The following is a 13,931-nucleotide window of genomic DNA, read 5'->3' on the forward strand; positions in this document are numbered from 1 at the left end:
GGAGGTTTTTAACTTGATTTAAGTTGATTTAAAATAGAATTTCATATTTTAAAAAGAACTGTGAGAAATTTAAATGGAACTGGAACTTCTCTTTCTCGTACGCGTGCCTAGTTTATCACTTGGAAAATTGCTTAAATGACAATTAACTGTGTGAAACAAAAAGCATTTGAAGGAGTGCCTCCTCCTCTTCCTCCTCTTCCCTCTTCTCCATCTGCTGCTCACGGAAACCTGGCTCACAACAAAAGGGAACAATTTGGAACAAAATCCTTTTCCCCCAAAATAATTCTCCTTTATTTTTTATTGCATAACATTTTTGTATTTCCAACTATAAATAAAAAAATGATTAGAAAGAAGTTACAAAATAGCATTGAATGGACCAAAACAGCACAGAATTCCTCACACACGACAAATCATTTCCCATCTTCCTCTTCCTCCTCCTTGGCCGCGGCGGGGCCTTGCGCTTGGCACCGTAGCTGTGGCGGCCACGTGTCAGTCACTGATGGTCTCATTTTCAGAATCTAAAAGAAAAAAATCCACATATGGATTTCACATCTAGGAAAGCCCAAATCAAACCCAAAAAGGCCATGTGAGCTAGGGCACCTCAAGTGTGTGAGAGGTGCTGCTGCCAGAGCGCACTCCCGGTCCCGCTCCCTGGAAACAGGGACAGAGATGGGCGCTTGTGCTGACAGCTCAGGCGTGTAAACCATTTCTTTTGGTGGCAGAACCTCAGCACCTCACAGGGTCCTCATACCTCTCATTCCTGTGGGGGGAGAGCCAGGCTCCCAAGAAGCAGAGATGGAAAGAGCCAGCAGAGACAGCCAGCGTTTGGCTCAGTTTGTTGGGAGGAGGGGAGATGGATGTGAGGCCGTGTGCAGGTGTCAGAGAGGATGGGGTTGCCCGGGCAGGTCATGGCACCAGCTCTCCATGCCTGCAGGCTTGGCTCCCTTGTCCCATAGGAATGAGCCAATCCTTGGATCACAGGATCACAGAGTGGTTGGGTTGGAAGAGACCTCCCTGCAGCAGGGCCACAGGGATGCTGTGCCCCACGCCGGCAGGGATGGGATCCATCCGCTGCCACAGGAGCAGAGCACGGGGAAGGTGCTTGGACAGACATGAAGGCACAGCAATGACAGGACGAGGGTAAAAGGCAAGGGAGGTGCCGAGAGCAGCACATCACTGAGGGTGTCACCTCGTGTCCCCCAGCCCGCGCCACACGCGCTGGCCACACTGGGGCCGTGCTGGGGCACATGCACCCCACACGGCTCCACAGACAGAAAGACACACGCACGCTGCTGTAGAGGGGCAGCACAGACAGATCTGACGCAGCAGACAGCTTTGGGAAGGGCTCAAAGCTCGTGCAGGGAATCCCCGGAGCAGCAGGGGAGGCAGGGGATGCTGGGGACAGCGCACGGTGCAGACACTGCCAGGATCTGGCACAGCTCCTGCTGGGTCTCTGTGGTCTGGGCTTTGTGTTTGTCAGATGCAACCCCAACTTTCTCCCACCTGTATTGCCTGCTCTGCTTGTTCACAGGAACAAAGGGAAGGAAAATCATGTCCTCCTCATAATTCCTCCCTGAGCTTCTGATCGTCAGCTCTGAAGCCTGGATCCACCCCAACACGTGCTCATGGTGAATAACCAGCATTTGGCATGGAGTTTCATCCAGGAAAATAGGACAAAATTAACTGTCTCCAGGTAACTGGGAAAAAAACATCTGGCAGCAGTGGGTCAGCCACAACACCCAGAGCAGAGCCAGCTCCCCAGGCACTCAGCTCCTAAAACAAACCCCCACAGTTGCTCAGCCATGGGCAACCACCCCGCTTCTTACTCCAGGCTCAGTCAGCCTGAGCTTTCCCAGGCTGGGTGGGCAGCAGTGCTGGAGAGGTCGGGGAGCGCAGTTACCCATGAGTTTGCTTGGTGACAGCAGAACTGTGGGAAAAGGCAGCCGTGGCACAACCTGCAGTTGCTGCCTATCTGGGACAAAGATACCAGATTCAGTCTGTCTAGTCTGACAAACAAATTAGAAATGCTGAGGAAGTTTTGACTTTATTTGCAAAAGTCATTGAAAAAAAGCAACACCAGAGTAAATACTTTTTGGGGCTGTTTTATGTCAGAAGACTGAAGAATCCCCATTTGAAAAGGACTGGCAGCTGGTTATTTCTTTTAAATCTCCTAAGTTTTTACAAGGTGTCAGGGCCCTAAATGCCTCACAAAAACTGCAACAGGCCCAGAGAAGTCCCCTGAAGAGTGGCTGGAGAGGCTCTCACCATGCCCAGCTCTTCAAAAGCCACAGTGCCATAGCTGGCACTCAAGTGGCGCCTCAGTCATGAAAGGCAAAGTGTAGGGATGTGCTCCTTTCTGAGGGGAAAAAACAATCCTAACTTTTCCCTCTGCCTTGTGACTACAATAATGTGCTCAATATTCACCACACATTCATCCTGTTGCATAAAGAAATTAATCCAAGTGCTCCTTGCTCACCAGATTTGGAAAAACCAAGTGCTTTGCACAAGAATTTCAGTGTTGCAATAGATACTTTATCAAATCATAGGGCATTGTCTATGAACAGCTTCTCCACAGTGACCAAGTGAGACCTAAAGCTTCCTGAGACTTTGTGTGTCACACTGAAGGCTTGACCCATGCAGAGCCTAAACTCCTCATGAGAAAATATTTCAAGGGAGAAGTTTGATAATCAAATATAGATCTAAGCATATGCTGAAACAGCCTTGATAGCACATGACTACACCTGAGAAGGGAGCAGAGAGGATCACATCATTCCCAACAGCAGCCACCTCCTGGTCTGAGCCTGACTTCCACCTGCATCAGATGTAAGTGATCTCTGTGCTCACACAGCCATTGCTCACACAGTGCAGCACATCCAGACCCCTCTGAGCAACAAATTCCTTCATAAAGCAAAATTTGTAGCCTGACAGTCCCTAAAATCTATCTCATTACACTGCACTTCTGGAGCCTGGCAGCAGCATGGCTGGGGCTGGAGCATCCCTGTCCTGCTGAATCTACAGTGATCACTCCACAGCCAGAAATGTTGCCCCTACCAAAAGGCACACATATGAGTTACAGCACAATTCCCACCAGATCAACAAACTGGTTCATTTCTGGGGTATACAGACAGGAAACTGACTGTCAGGTATAAAATAATAACAGAGGTCAGCACATCAGACAACTTCACTGAAGCTGAGTCTGCCCAAGCACCAACCAGGTGCCCAACACCGTGAACCACTGAGGTGCTCCTCAAGGACTCAATACGTTATAAATAATCATAGCCAGAAATAACAAACAATCATGGTTTTGTTGTTTTATAAATTCAATCCCATATCAGGCATTCATCCAGCCATGACAAGAAGAGTGTGAGCTCCCTGTCGTACACTCTGTAGAGAGACTGTGCCCACACTGCCCCATAGGAATCATCCAAAATCAGGACAGAGGAGGGCAGACAAAGAACTGGAGAAGGCAAGGAAACCTTACTGTACATGACACACAGTCAGAAACTGTTTCATATGTGACTGAGCCAACAATTTCAACAGCATCCATGGAAAACTTGGGGGGAACTAGCTGGCAGCAAGGCAGAAAACAAGGCAAGCTTTTGCCCTAATGGCTGTTATCTGATGATTAACATCCATCTCACTCCAGAAACCTTGAACCTTTTCCTTCACTGCAGTGGGGGTGGTAGGGGGAATGGGGATGACAGGGAAAGCAATACTGACATCACATAAATTTTAGAAGGGAGACCTCTGGCTACAACTCTCCAAAGCCAGCTTCCAAGGCATGTGTGAGGACAGATGTTTTTTCTGCTCAAACAAACACCAACCAGACAAAATCAACATGGACCCACAAAATATCCATGGGGCTTCTCTGGAAAAATTCTCCATGTTTCCAGACCTGACAATAATGCACTGGGATCATGAAAAATGCTTGAAGGGAAAGAGCTACCATTGGCAAAGCTAAGTTAAACTAATGATTCAAAGTATGAGTGATTTCCTTCCACAAACACCAAACAGCAAAACCTCCCCTGGAGGAAGAAGCTCATTTCAGGAATCCTGTCTCTTAGCACCTGGTTCCCAACACAAGTAACTCTGCAGGAGCACAGAGAATGCCACACCTCACCCATTCAGTCCCTTGTCTTGCCCTCAGCTAATGTCAAGGACTTCAGAGAACAGCAGAAGGCACAAACGGAGCAGAGCAAAGAGAGATATGGAGTAATGGTTAAGTAATCACAGAGCCCCAGAATGGTTTGAGTTGGAAGGGACCTTAAAGCCCATCTCATCCCACTCCTTGTCCTGGGCAGGGACACCTTCCACTATCCCAGGTTGCTCCAAGCCCCATCCAACCTGGCCTTGGACACTTCCAGGGATCCAGAGGAAACCACAGCTGCTCTGGGCAACATTTTCTCTTTAAATGAACTTCTTAAAGATTTTTTTTTCTTTTTTAAAGGAATTTTTAAAATATTCCCTCTTTAAAGTTGTAGAGACCAGAGTTAAACATGCAAACAATTTGCAAGGGCCAGTGTTGCACCATTCTTTTGAGTGAAATCTGTTCCAGGGAAGTTGAATCCAGATTTGCAAAAGAGCCTTAAACCACTGCAGTGTTTCTCCCTGCCATCTCCAGTGCCCAGCTTTGCATCCCTGTGGCAGATGAGTATTGGCAATGGCAGCAGCCCCTCTCCATGTCCAGTCTTACTCCAAGCAAGCTGGGAATGCAGTGGGAAAGCAGGATGTGGTCGTGCATTAAGACAGTCCATCATGTCATAAGGCAATCAGAAAGCCAAATGAAAGGCACACAGCAAAACTTCAACTACTTTCCCAACTGCCAAAACTGAAAACTGCAAAACTTTCCCACTACTGGCTATGGGGGTTAAACATTTTTTCAAGATTTGTATTATATTTCTATAACTGGAAGACTGAGAATCAGGGGATCTGTGAGCTCCCTCATTGAAACCTGGTATTTGAAGCTGGCCTCTGTGCTGACTTCCCACATATCCCTGCAGCACAGTGCTGGCTGGGAACGTTGGGTGATGGCAGAGCTACAGGACATGCAGGACTGGAACCAGCAAGGCCAGGAATTCTGCCAGCAGGTTTGACCCATTTGCTGCATGTTGAAGCAATATCCAGTCAGGAATAAAACAAGTTCAGTTCTGGGATCTGTAGGGGATCTTTTAAGATGCAGTTTTCCCACTGTGATGGTGCAGCATGGACCCCTCAGTTCTGTCTTACTCTTGGCTCACCTTTTGCTCAAGAAGTTGTTCCATTTATTTAATCTCGTGTCATTTGCTTAATTGCCACTGAGGTCAAAGCACCCTGAGACACAATCCTCACAACCAAGGGCAAAAAAACCAAGGCTTGAATTGAACAGCCAGAAGAGCTGCGGCCAAGAGAGCCATCAGGAAATTACAAATCACAAGTACGACAATGCCAGCAACAGAATCTGAGCTCCTGCTTGCCCCAGTGTGACAGGCAGGTGCACACCCCCCAAGGCCCTGGAAGCTGCACCCATGCCCTGCTCCCCAGCCACCCCGCTCTCCCGGGAGCACAGCCATGCAACGCAGTCACCGCGGGGCACACGGGCACCAGCGTGGGCCAGAGACTTCCCAACCAACACAGCACAGACAGCAAAGCCACACGGAGACAGAAGCAGGAGTGTCACACCTGCATGCCCTTCTCTCATTTCTCCTGCAGCCTCACCCAATGACGGTGACTGTAAAAAGGGTGCTGGCAACGGGACCAAGCTTCCTCACACTTAAATGATGCCAGGATCCTTCAGAAGGGCTTCCCTAGTACTTTGCAGCTCAAGAGAGAGTTCATGGGCCTCTTTCCCACCTACCAAACTGAGCATCCTCACGAGCAGCACCGGCACCCCTGAGGGAGCCATGTGCTCAGAGGCTGCTGAGGCTGCAGCCCCTCTGCTCTGCAGAGCCCAGCCCCAGCCAGGGCTCGGGGCTCAGTGCCCCCGAGGTGCGAGCACGCACCCCGGGCACGCTGTGGGGAGCACCCAACAACTGCTGGAGGCACCATATCTGCTCCTGCTACCAATCCATGGACAAGAACGAGTCTGGAAAACAAACACAGAATTACCTGGAACAGCTAGAAATTGACACTGCTCTATGGTTTAGGAAAACACTGGGTTTTTCACACCGTTTTCAAGCACAAAATGTTTATTTTTCTTTTTAATCTATACAATTTCTTGGGGCTTTTAGTGCCACTGACTTTGTCAGTATACAAGGGATGGACTATACAGGCAATAGCAACATAAACTGTAGGAATCAGTGTGAGCCAAAGGGAACCCGGTGTGAGAACATATTTTCCATGTTTGCTCATGAAGCATACAGACATGAATCTAAAAAACCCAAACAAATTAAAGATACATGGTACAGAGAACAGAAATCTCTTACTGCAGTAAGTATTTTGCCCAGGCAGAAGACTCTGCATAATTGTCTATAAATTCAATTCTAACTGAATTGATGGAATAATATATTCAAAGGGTACAAACAAAGTAATTTAGACCGGTATAATGCTTGAAGTACAATAGAACTATACAATTCACAGCTTGGCAGCACAGGATGTCTCTGCTCCTCAGCAGAGGGCTACAAAATGTCATTGTGGGGCATTTGGCTGTGGCCACACCTGGGTCCTGTGCCTGTAGTGCTGCCTGTAGCACTCAGGGAAGGAAGGAGACTTACCATGGCAAACCAGCTTTAGTGGTTACCTTGTGCCTTTACACTAAGTGTAGGTGGAGGCTCTGTGCACAGTAAAATAGGAAAAAAGCAACTTTCGAACAGGAGAGAGGTGTCCGTGCCACCTGGAGTGCAAACTTGGGTAAAAATAAAGATAAATAAATAAATAAATCATTACAAACAGAAGGCAGTGAGACACTAAACCTGGAGTGTCAGATACGAAAAAGAACAGCTTGACATTTTTATTCTGTTTTAGCATGAACACAGCTGGCACACCAGGGACCAGACATCACCGTCAAGCTCAGGGGCTGGAGCAGAATCTGGACATGTGTGCGTGCTCTGCTCACACGGGGCTCACAGCCACGTGCCGACACGGTCTGCCAGAATCAACAGTTCCACGTACTTGTCTTCACTTATGGAACATGCAAAAGCTTGTGATTTAACTAAATTATAAAAGCCCACGACACAGGGAAAGGAAATGAAATCCAGTGTGCTGCTGATCCAGAGGAAAACAGCATTTGCTGCCTGTTACAGAATTAAGTCATCATCTACAATGTCTTTGCCACAGGCTGGGAAGGAGAACGGAGAGCGCTGCCTGAAGCTGCTCCCCTGTCCTTGCACACACCTTCCTTGGATCACTCTGTAGAAGCTCTTACATTACAGCGTGCACTTCACTACTCCTTGTACAAACACCAACAATTTTACGATCAGTGCATCAAACAAGCATGTCAAAGAAACCTCACCTCACAATTCTTATTTCTAAAAGCTTCAGAAATGAAAATTCAACCCGTGAATAAAAACAAAGCATTTACAGCAGAAGGAAGCTGATGAGGAACATCAACTGTAAACCTGCAATATCTTTGCAAATAAAAATACCTCCAACTCTCAAGCAGATTGTAAATAAAATACACCTTTCAAATAATTGTACATCTCTTTCCAGCTGGGACTGGAAAGCTGAGATTCAAGGCACTGAACTCCTGCAGGGTTAGTACAATTTGCTAATTATCAGTTCAAGTACAATGATGTTAAGGATCACAAGTGTGAAACAGAACACAAGGAATAAAGTGTCTTCAGCAACGGGACAGAAGCAGGTATTGCCTTGACAACAAACGATCTGTGGTGATGCCGCCTCACAGTGATTGCTGATGCAGGGTACGGCCGTGCCCGGGGCCCTGCCTCATCCCACACAGAGCACGGCACGTACAGAGCAAACACTCCAACACGACGGCATCAAAACCCAGGGCAGGGTCCCCGCGGCAAGGCCACCCCCTGGCAGAGTCCCTCAGGCCCGGGTCCCCGCGGCAAGGCCACCCCCTGGCAGAGTCCCTCAGGCCCGGGTCCCCGCGGCAAGGCCACCCCCTGGCAGAGTCCCTCAGGCCCGGGTCCCCGCGGCAGGGCCCCGCGCTAGGTCATGCGCAGCCGCGGGCCGGCCGGCCGGGCCGGGCGCTGCAGCGGCACCGGGTACATCCGCAGGCAGCTCCGGCCCAGCGGCGAGAAGCGAACGATGCCGGGCCCTCGGACCAGCCCCGGCTGCGCCACCGGCCCCGGCCACGGCACTCCGTACACAGGCGAAGGGAACACGGCTCCGTACTGACAGAGAGGCATCACGTACGGTGTCACCGCGCCAGCCAGGGCGGGCCCCGGCACGGGCACTGGCAGGGACGGCGCGGCTCCAGGAGCTAATCCTGAGGGCATGGGGCAAGCCACTGGAACGGGGCACTTGCTCCCCAGTCCTGTCCTTACCGAACTTACCTACAAAAAGAGAAACACAACAAGTGTTGCTACAGGGCACTGCTCTCCCCATGCCAGCAGCGTCCCGGCCCAACGCTGGGCCCTGGGCAGCTGTGGGCACGGGGTGCCACAGTGTCCTTGGGGCTTTCTTTTGCGCTCATATTTTTTTTTGTCTTTTACTGAGGGGTTGGGTTGAGTTTGTTTTTTTTTTTTTTTTTTTAAGACAGAATATTTGGAATTTAATAGAAAAGGCTGATATGAGGCAGAGGGGAAAGTTACCTCATATAACCTCATTCTTTAGAAAGACAGGAAGCATCATTAAACAAGTGAAAATTAACACCCTCCTATGTCCAAAGGAACTCAAATGTTAACTTGTGCATGAAAGTAAATAAACTTCACTAAACACAGAATTTACCCAAATCCCATGCTCTTACAGCCAGCCTCCAAAGAGCTTTAAAAACTCCAGCCCTTATTTCTGTACGAAATTGTTTCCCCAGCCACAGGGAGCTGAGGGTGGCGAGGGTGGCAGGAGACCGCTCACAGTGGCTCGGTGCCCGGTGCTCATGCTGCTTGTGCCAGGTGAGGCAAAGCCAGCGAGGACACAGCAGGGCTGCTCTGCCTCATGGGCTGCCAAGACCAATTCCAGACGGTTTTCTAAAATTCTATTAACATACACTTCAATTACTCAGCTTTTGCATGTGAGGGGCAGAGAAAGAGCTCTCCTCCCTCAATATGGAATGGCAGAGCTTCCCAAATTACACACTCCATCCTGCATGATGCCATGGGAACTGCTGCTATCCCAAATGTTTGCAGCATTTCATTACATTTTTCATGTCACAGCATTTACAGCTCCCTGCCAGGGTTCCCACCAGGCCACAACCTATATATGGCATAAGGAAAAAAGGTTGTTATGTAATTCTGGAAGTCTCCCATCAATGTGACATTCCACATTCAATTGATAAAACTGGTAGGAAGGTGAAATTTCAGCAGAAAAAATGAATGTATGTTTAAGGTTGGGTTGGGTTCAAATCACCATGTTTGTGATTTTAATCTCTCTTATCAATGAACAACAAAAATTGCAATGTCTCCCAGGATGTCCTACTTTGGGGAATTAACCTCTGTTCCTAGGGCAATTTTAGAAAAAATACAGGACTCTTTGATACTCTCCTTCACTTCCCTGTCTCTCATTCTCACCTGAAACCTGAATCTGATGGTGAACATTGAACTGAAGGAGATGCTTCAGGATCACAAATTAAACACCAATAATGTATAAAACCCCACCAAAATGAACAGAAACCAAAGAACAAGAAACAGAGGAATCAAGGATATATTTTTAAGACCTGCAGACGTCTGCACGCTGTTACTAGATTCTTGTTTTAACATCCTCAAAATGGTGGTTTCCACCAAACTAAGCACCTGTGAGGAGTGCCAACAGATGTTTGTGAAAATGCTGCATTTTGGACAATGCTCCTAGGCATGTGTGGGGCTGTTGGGGTGCCCTGTGCAGGGCCAGGAGTTGGACTATACTAGCAAGAGATTATTCAGTGGCACTAAAAATGCAAGGTGACATTTTTGCCCCTTTTAAAAATTAATTTGAAAAAGCTTATTTTCAGCTCTTTTAAAATACTGAGAAATCTGTCTCATTCCAGTTCTGAACTTTTTCCTTCTCAGCTGAATTCCTCAGTAAAGCAGTGGCTGCATTTAATGGTATGTGTGACCAAAAAAAATTGTCATGCCCCAAACCCAACATTACACATACACATCAAACCTGATAATGTCATGACAAACACACATTAATGGTTTAAGTTTGCTTCCTTTACCTTCCTCCTATGCATCAAGTGAGCTAAATACACACTTTAGGAGCTATGGTACCGCACTCTTGCATCTTCCCCTTGGTAGGAGCCTCTTGGCTATGATGTATTTTAACCATTATCTTTTTAACCGCTTCTGATGACTCAACACTGATGGAGGCCCACACATCCCATCAATTCCTGCATGGAGGTGCTGACTGAAGCATCACAATTAACATGTGCCAGAAAAGCAGCCCCAAAGCTGTGCATTTCCCAGCTCCAGGAAAGCCATGAGATTGCAAGTCCCTTTGCTGGTCCCATTCAAAGGGCAGCAGATGGACATTCAGGAGCGACGAACGAGGTGCGCGCACCGCTCTGCTGGGATCACAGCACAGCCCTCAACAGGACTGGCTCAGCATCTCAAGCCAGCCAGGCTGATGTCGGATGGCAGCCAGGGAAGCCCCTCTGCTGCACAGTGCTGCGTCCATGGTCAGGGGTTCACCTGAGGAGGAGCCCGAGCTGCCGGGGGTGACAGTGACCAGCGCAGCTGTGAGTCCGCGTGGGCTCCTGTCACTCCTGCTTTAGCCCTCATAGCATCCCCACGGCCTCCCTGTGCTGAGGACCCCAGACCTGCAGGCAGCCCTGAGAGCGGGGTGCCATGTATCATATGGGTAGGAAGGGAAGCTCTTCCCCTCCACATCTCCACTAGGCTCCTCTGTGAAGCTCCGAACTCACCGAGCCAAGGGAGACAGTGGCACCTTCACCCGCCACAGCTCTGCTCGTGCCACCTCCTCACCTGCACGCACCCAACTCTCTCTGCACTGACAAGCCTCTGCTCGAGCACCTGTAAGTGTCCCTGCAGGTACCAGCCACCAGCTCCGGCTTCACCCACACCTGCCTTCTCCTGACAGTTTTTCCTTTGTTTATTCCCCTTCCCCCAAATAATCACACAAACTCATTTAGAAAACAAGAATAATACATACACAGAGAACAACATACCAGAAAATACTGGTAAAAATGAAAAAACTTCACAAGACTAAGACTAGGGTAGTTCAAATACCCCAAATCTGTTGTTTGGACTTGTTATAATTTTTCCTGTGGTCTACCAGGCAAACTTCAAAGTGCCACCCCAGTGACACTCACAGCTCCAGTACTGTCAAACTACACAGGCAAGCACTGGGTGTGACTTACCAACATCATAAATACTTCTGGGTTTCTATCAGAACAGAGGAAGCCAGGTAATTCTGTTGTGAAAGCTGACCATAACTATCACAACCCACTTGAAAAGGCAGGATTTTGGACAGTTTTTCTTTTGCTGGCTACCCCATTAGCATCAGTGTTTTCCTTCTGTATGGACCAGCTACCGCTGAAAGGAAACTGAGTCACAGGGCAGAATCAGAGCTGGCTGCCAACACGAGCTGGTAAGGATGATAAAAGAGATGGATATCGCTTTTATCACTTCTGCCCAGTTTTTTGAAACTCCAAATCTTTTAGGCACTCCTGAAGAGATCTGTGTGTGCTTTTCCAGTTCCCTGGAAAACTATTCAGACCAAGGCAGTGTTGAATAGTTTCAAATGCAGATTCATTTTTTATTATTTTCCCAATCCAACAGAGAGGGAAGACACAGTGAAGGGGCTATGGCTTGGTTTTGCCATCGTGACCACGTCCAGCCCGGCTGCTCCCGGCAGCACACCCAAGCCCATGAGTCAGGAAATGCCAGCAGAGGTTCAGATGCTGCTCAAGGTGTCCAAGCCCTCAGCTCCTGTCACCCAGTGACACAGACCTGTGTGTTTTCAGAAACAACCTCACTATGCACTGGGAACATGTTTCAGCTTTTTGGGGGTAAGGTTTTTTTTTGTAAAACCTGTGGAGCTACACACAGCATGGAGAATAGAAAACATTTTTGGCAAGCCCTTCATTCTCAGGCACCTTCAAATAGTGTCTTTAAGTACACAATATTCAGTATTCTTTGCACAAAAGGCAGCTCATATTCCTAAGCTATTCCTTGACTAATGCTAACCAAAATTACCTGTAAAAATGATTATTTCATCATATCTTCACAAAGATCACACAGAGAAATCACTCAGGCAGTTTGACCTCAGTTTTAGTATTTCCTACTGCATTTCAAACTGCTGCTGATGAGAATCTACCTGCATTTCCATGCTTCATAAAACCATTTGAAAAGGTGCATTTCAATGCTCCTGTGACACCTTGGATGAAGGCTCCTCCCCTTTTGAAAGGTCTCCCCCGGATTTCTAATATGATTAACCAGGATTTGCAGGCAAATGGACTGGTAACTTCCGTAGAAACAAAGCACAATATGAAGTTTTCCTTTACATGCTGATTACATTATTGCTGTCTACATTTCTGATGGTAGAGGATGAAAAGAAAACCACTCACTCTTATTAAAACACACCACCAGTTTCTCTTCTATTTCCAGCCTTAAAGAGTAGCTTTCACTTAGTTAAAAAATAATATATTTTATTCACAGCAAACAATTTGCTGCTAGTGGTAGAAGGAGTCTTGAGTAAAAAAGAGATAACTTAGGGAAGTGAGTCCTCTGTTCCAGGGGGAAAGAGAAGATTTTGAGTAAGCCACACAACTGCCCTGCATATTCATAACAGTGGGTGAACAGTAAGAGAAAATTTTGAGGTAAAAAATGTATTTTTCTATTTAAATGTTTAGTTAACATTTTGTATTTTTTTTAAAATTGTTTAATGTATTTTTCGTCGTGGGACAACTCCCTTCACTCCCACTTCTGTATGAAACCCTTTAGGGAGGCATTTCTCTTTACAATAATCCCAAGAGACAAGGCAGAAGTGAAGGTACAAATCCTGCCACCCCCAGCCCCTCATTTCTGACCATCACAAGGGACCACTTTTCCCAAAACAACAAAGCTTTTCCCAAAACTAAGCCCATGTGACACAGCCCACCCTAACAGCTCTGTACTAGTTTGTTCCGGTTAAAAAAAAACCAAAAAAACAAAAAAACAAAAAAACACAAAAGGCATAAGAATCACCTTGTTTCCTACTTATCCAGCCTTTATTTTCAACATAAAACCTTATAACCTTCTCTGATGGGCTGGAAATCTGCATAGTGCTCCTTATTCTTTTCTTGCAAAGGCATTTTTGATCAAAAGAGGCGACAAAAGACTGTGTTACCAGATGAACTGAAGAAGTACAACCTGAGCTTCAGATTCTCTCTCTCCTGGAAAGTCATTTTTTCCATCCTTTATGTGATTTCCCAAGTTCTTTTTGTCTTTCCAGTTGACTCAGCTGTGATTCAGCACATGGACATCTCCCCATGGAGCTCATCCCTCCAACACACAGGTCACTTGTCCAGCTGTCCACACTAGGAGTCCTCTTATGCTGTGCCCTTCCCCTCCTTTGGCCATTTCTCTCCCAACACCACGCAGTTCTCTTCTCCCTCAACTTCAATTTCCCTGTTAGGGCCAATTTCAGAGGGTGCAAACAGCAAACCAGTGCTGAACTCTCAAACCAACCCTTGTCAAGCTCTTCTATATCATACCTGCCACCTGCAGTATCCTGTGCCATCTTCATGGCTAAAACACTCAACAGAAAGTACACCAGCAGTGTTTGCCTTCTGCCCTTGCATCTCTGCTGCAGCCAGCACGGTCCTTACAAGGACTTCATGCCCCAAACCACCCCAGGTCTCACCCACCCCAGGGCTCCAGCTGATGCCACTCCTCCACACAACAAGGAATTAT

At 47.4% G+C, this 13,931-nt stretch overlaps 1 protein-coding gene across 9 annotated transcripts in view; it reads right to left on the minus strand.

Annotated features, from left to right (window-relative positions):
- Positions 1-283: 283 nt before the first annotated feature.
- Positions 284-13,931, minus strand: part of WNK2 (WNK lysine deficient protein kinase 2) — a 94,874-nt gene continuing 81,226 nt past the window's right edge. For 7 of the 9 annotated variants that reach the window (XM_041467210.1, XM_041467216.1, XM_041467211.1 and 4 more), the window contains one exon: positions 6,147-8,435. In XM_041467210.1, the coding sequence (XP_041323144.1) occupies positions 8,088-8,435 (348 nt within the window). In that variant the 3' untranslated portion in view covers positions 6,147-8,087. Of the gene's footprint in view, positions 519-6,146; positions 8,436-13,931 lie in introns of those variants that run through there. The other 2 variants (XM_041467218.1, XM_041467215.1) reach the window with 1 other exon arrangement.

The sequence above is a fragment of the Pyrgilauda ruficollis genome, unplaced genomic scaffold (assembly GCF_017590135.1).
Source record: "Pyrgilauda ruficollis isolate IOZ18807 unplaced genomic scaffold, ASM1759013v1 scaffold203, whole genome shotgun sequence".
In the NCBI taxonomy this organism is placed as follows: Eukaryota; Metazoa; Chordata; class Aves; order Passeriformes; family Passeridae; genus Pyrgilauda; species Pyrgilauda ruficollis.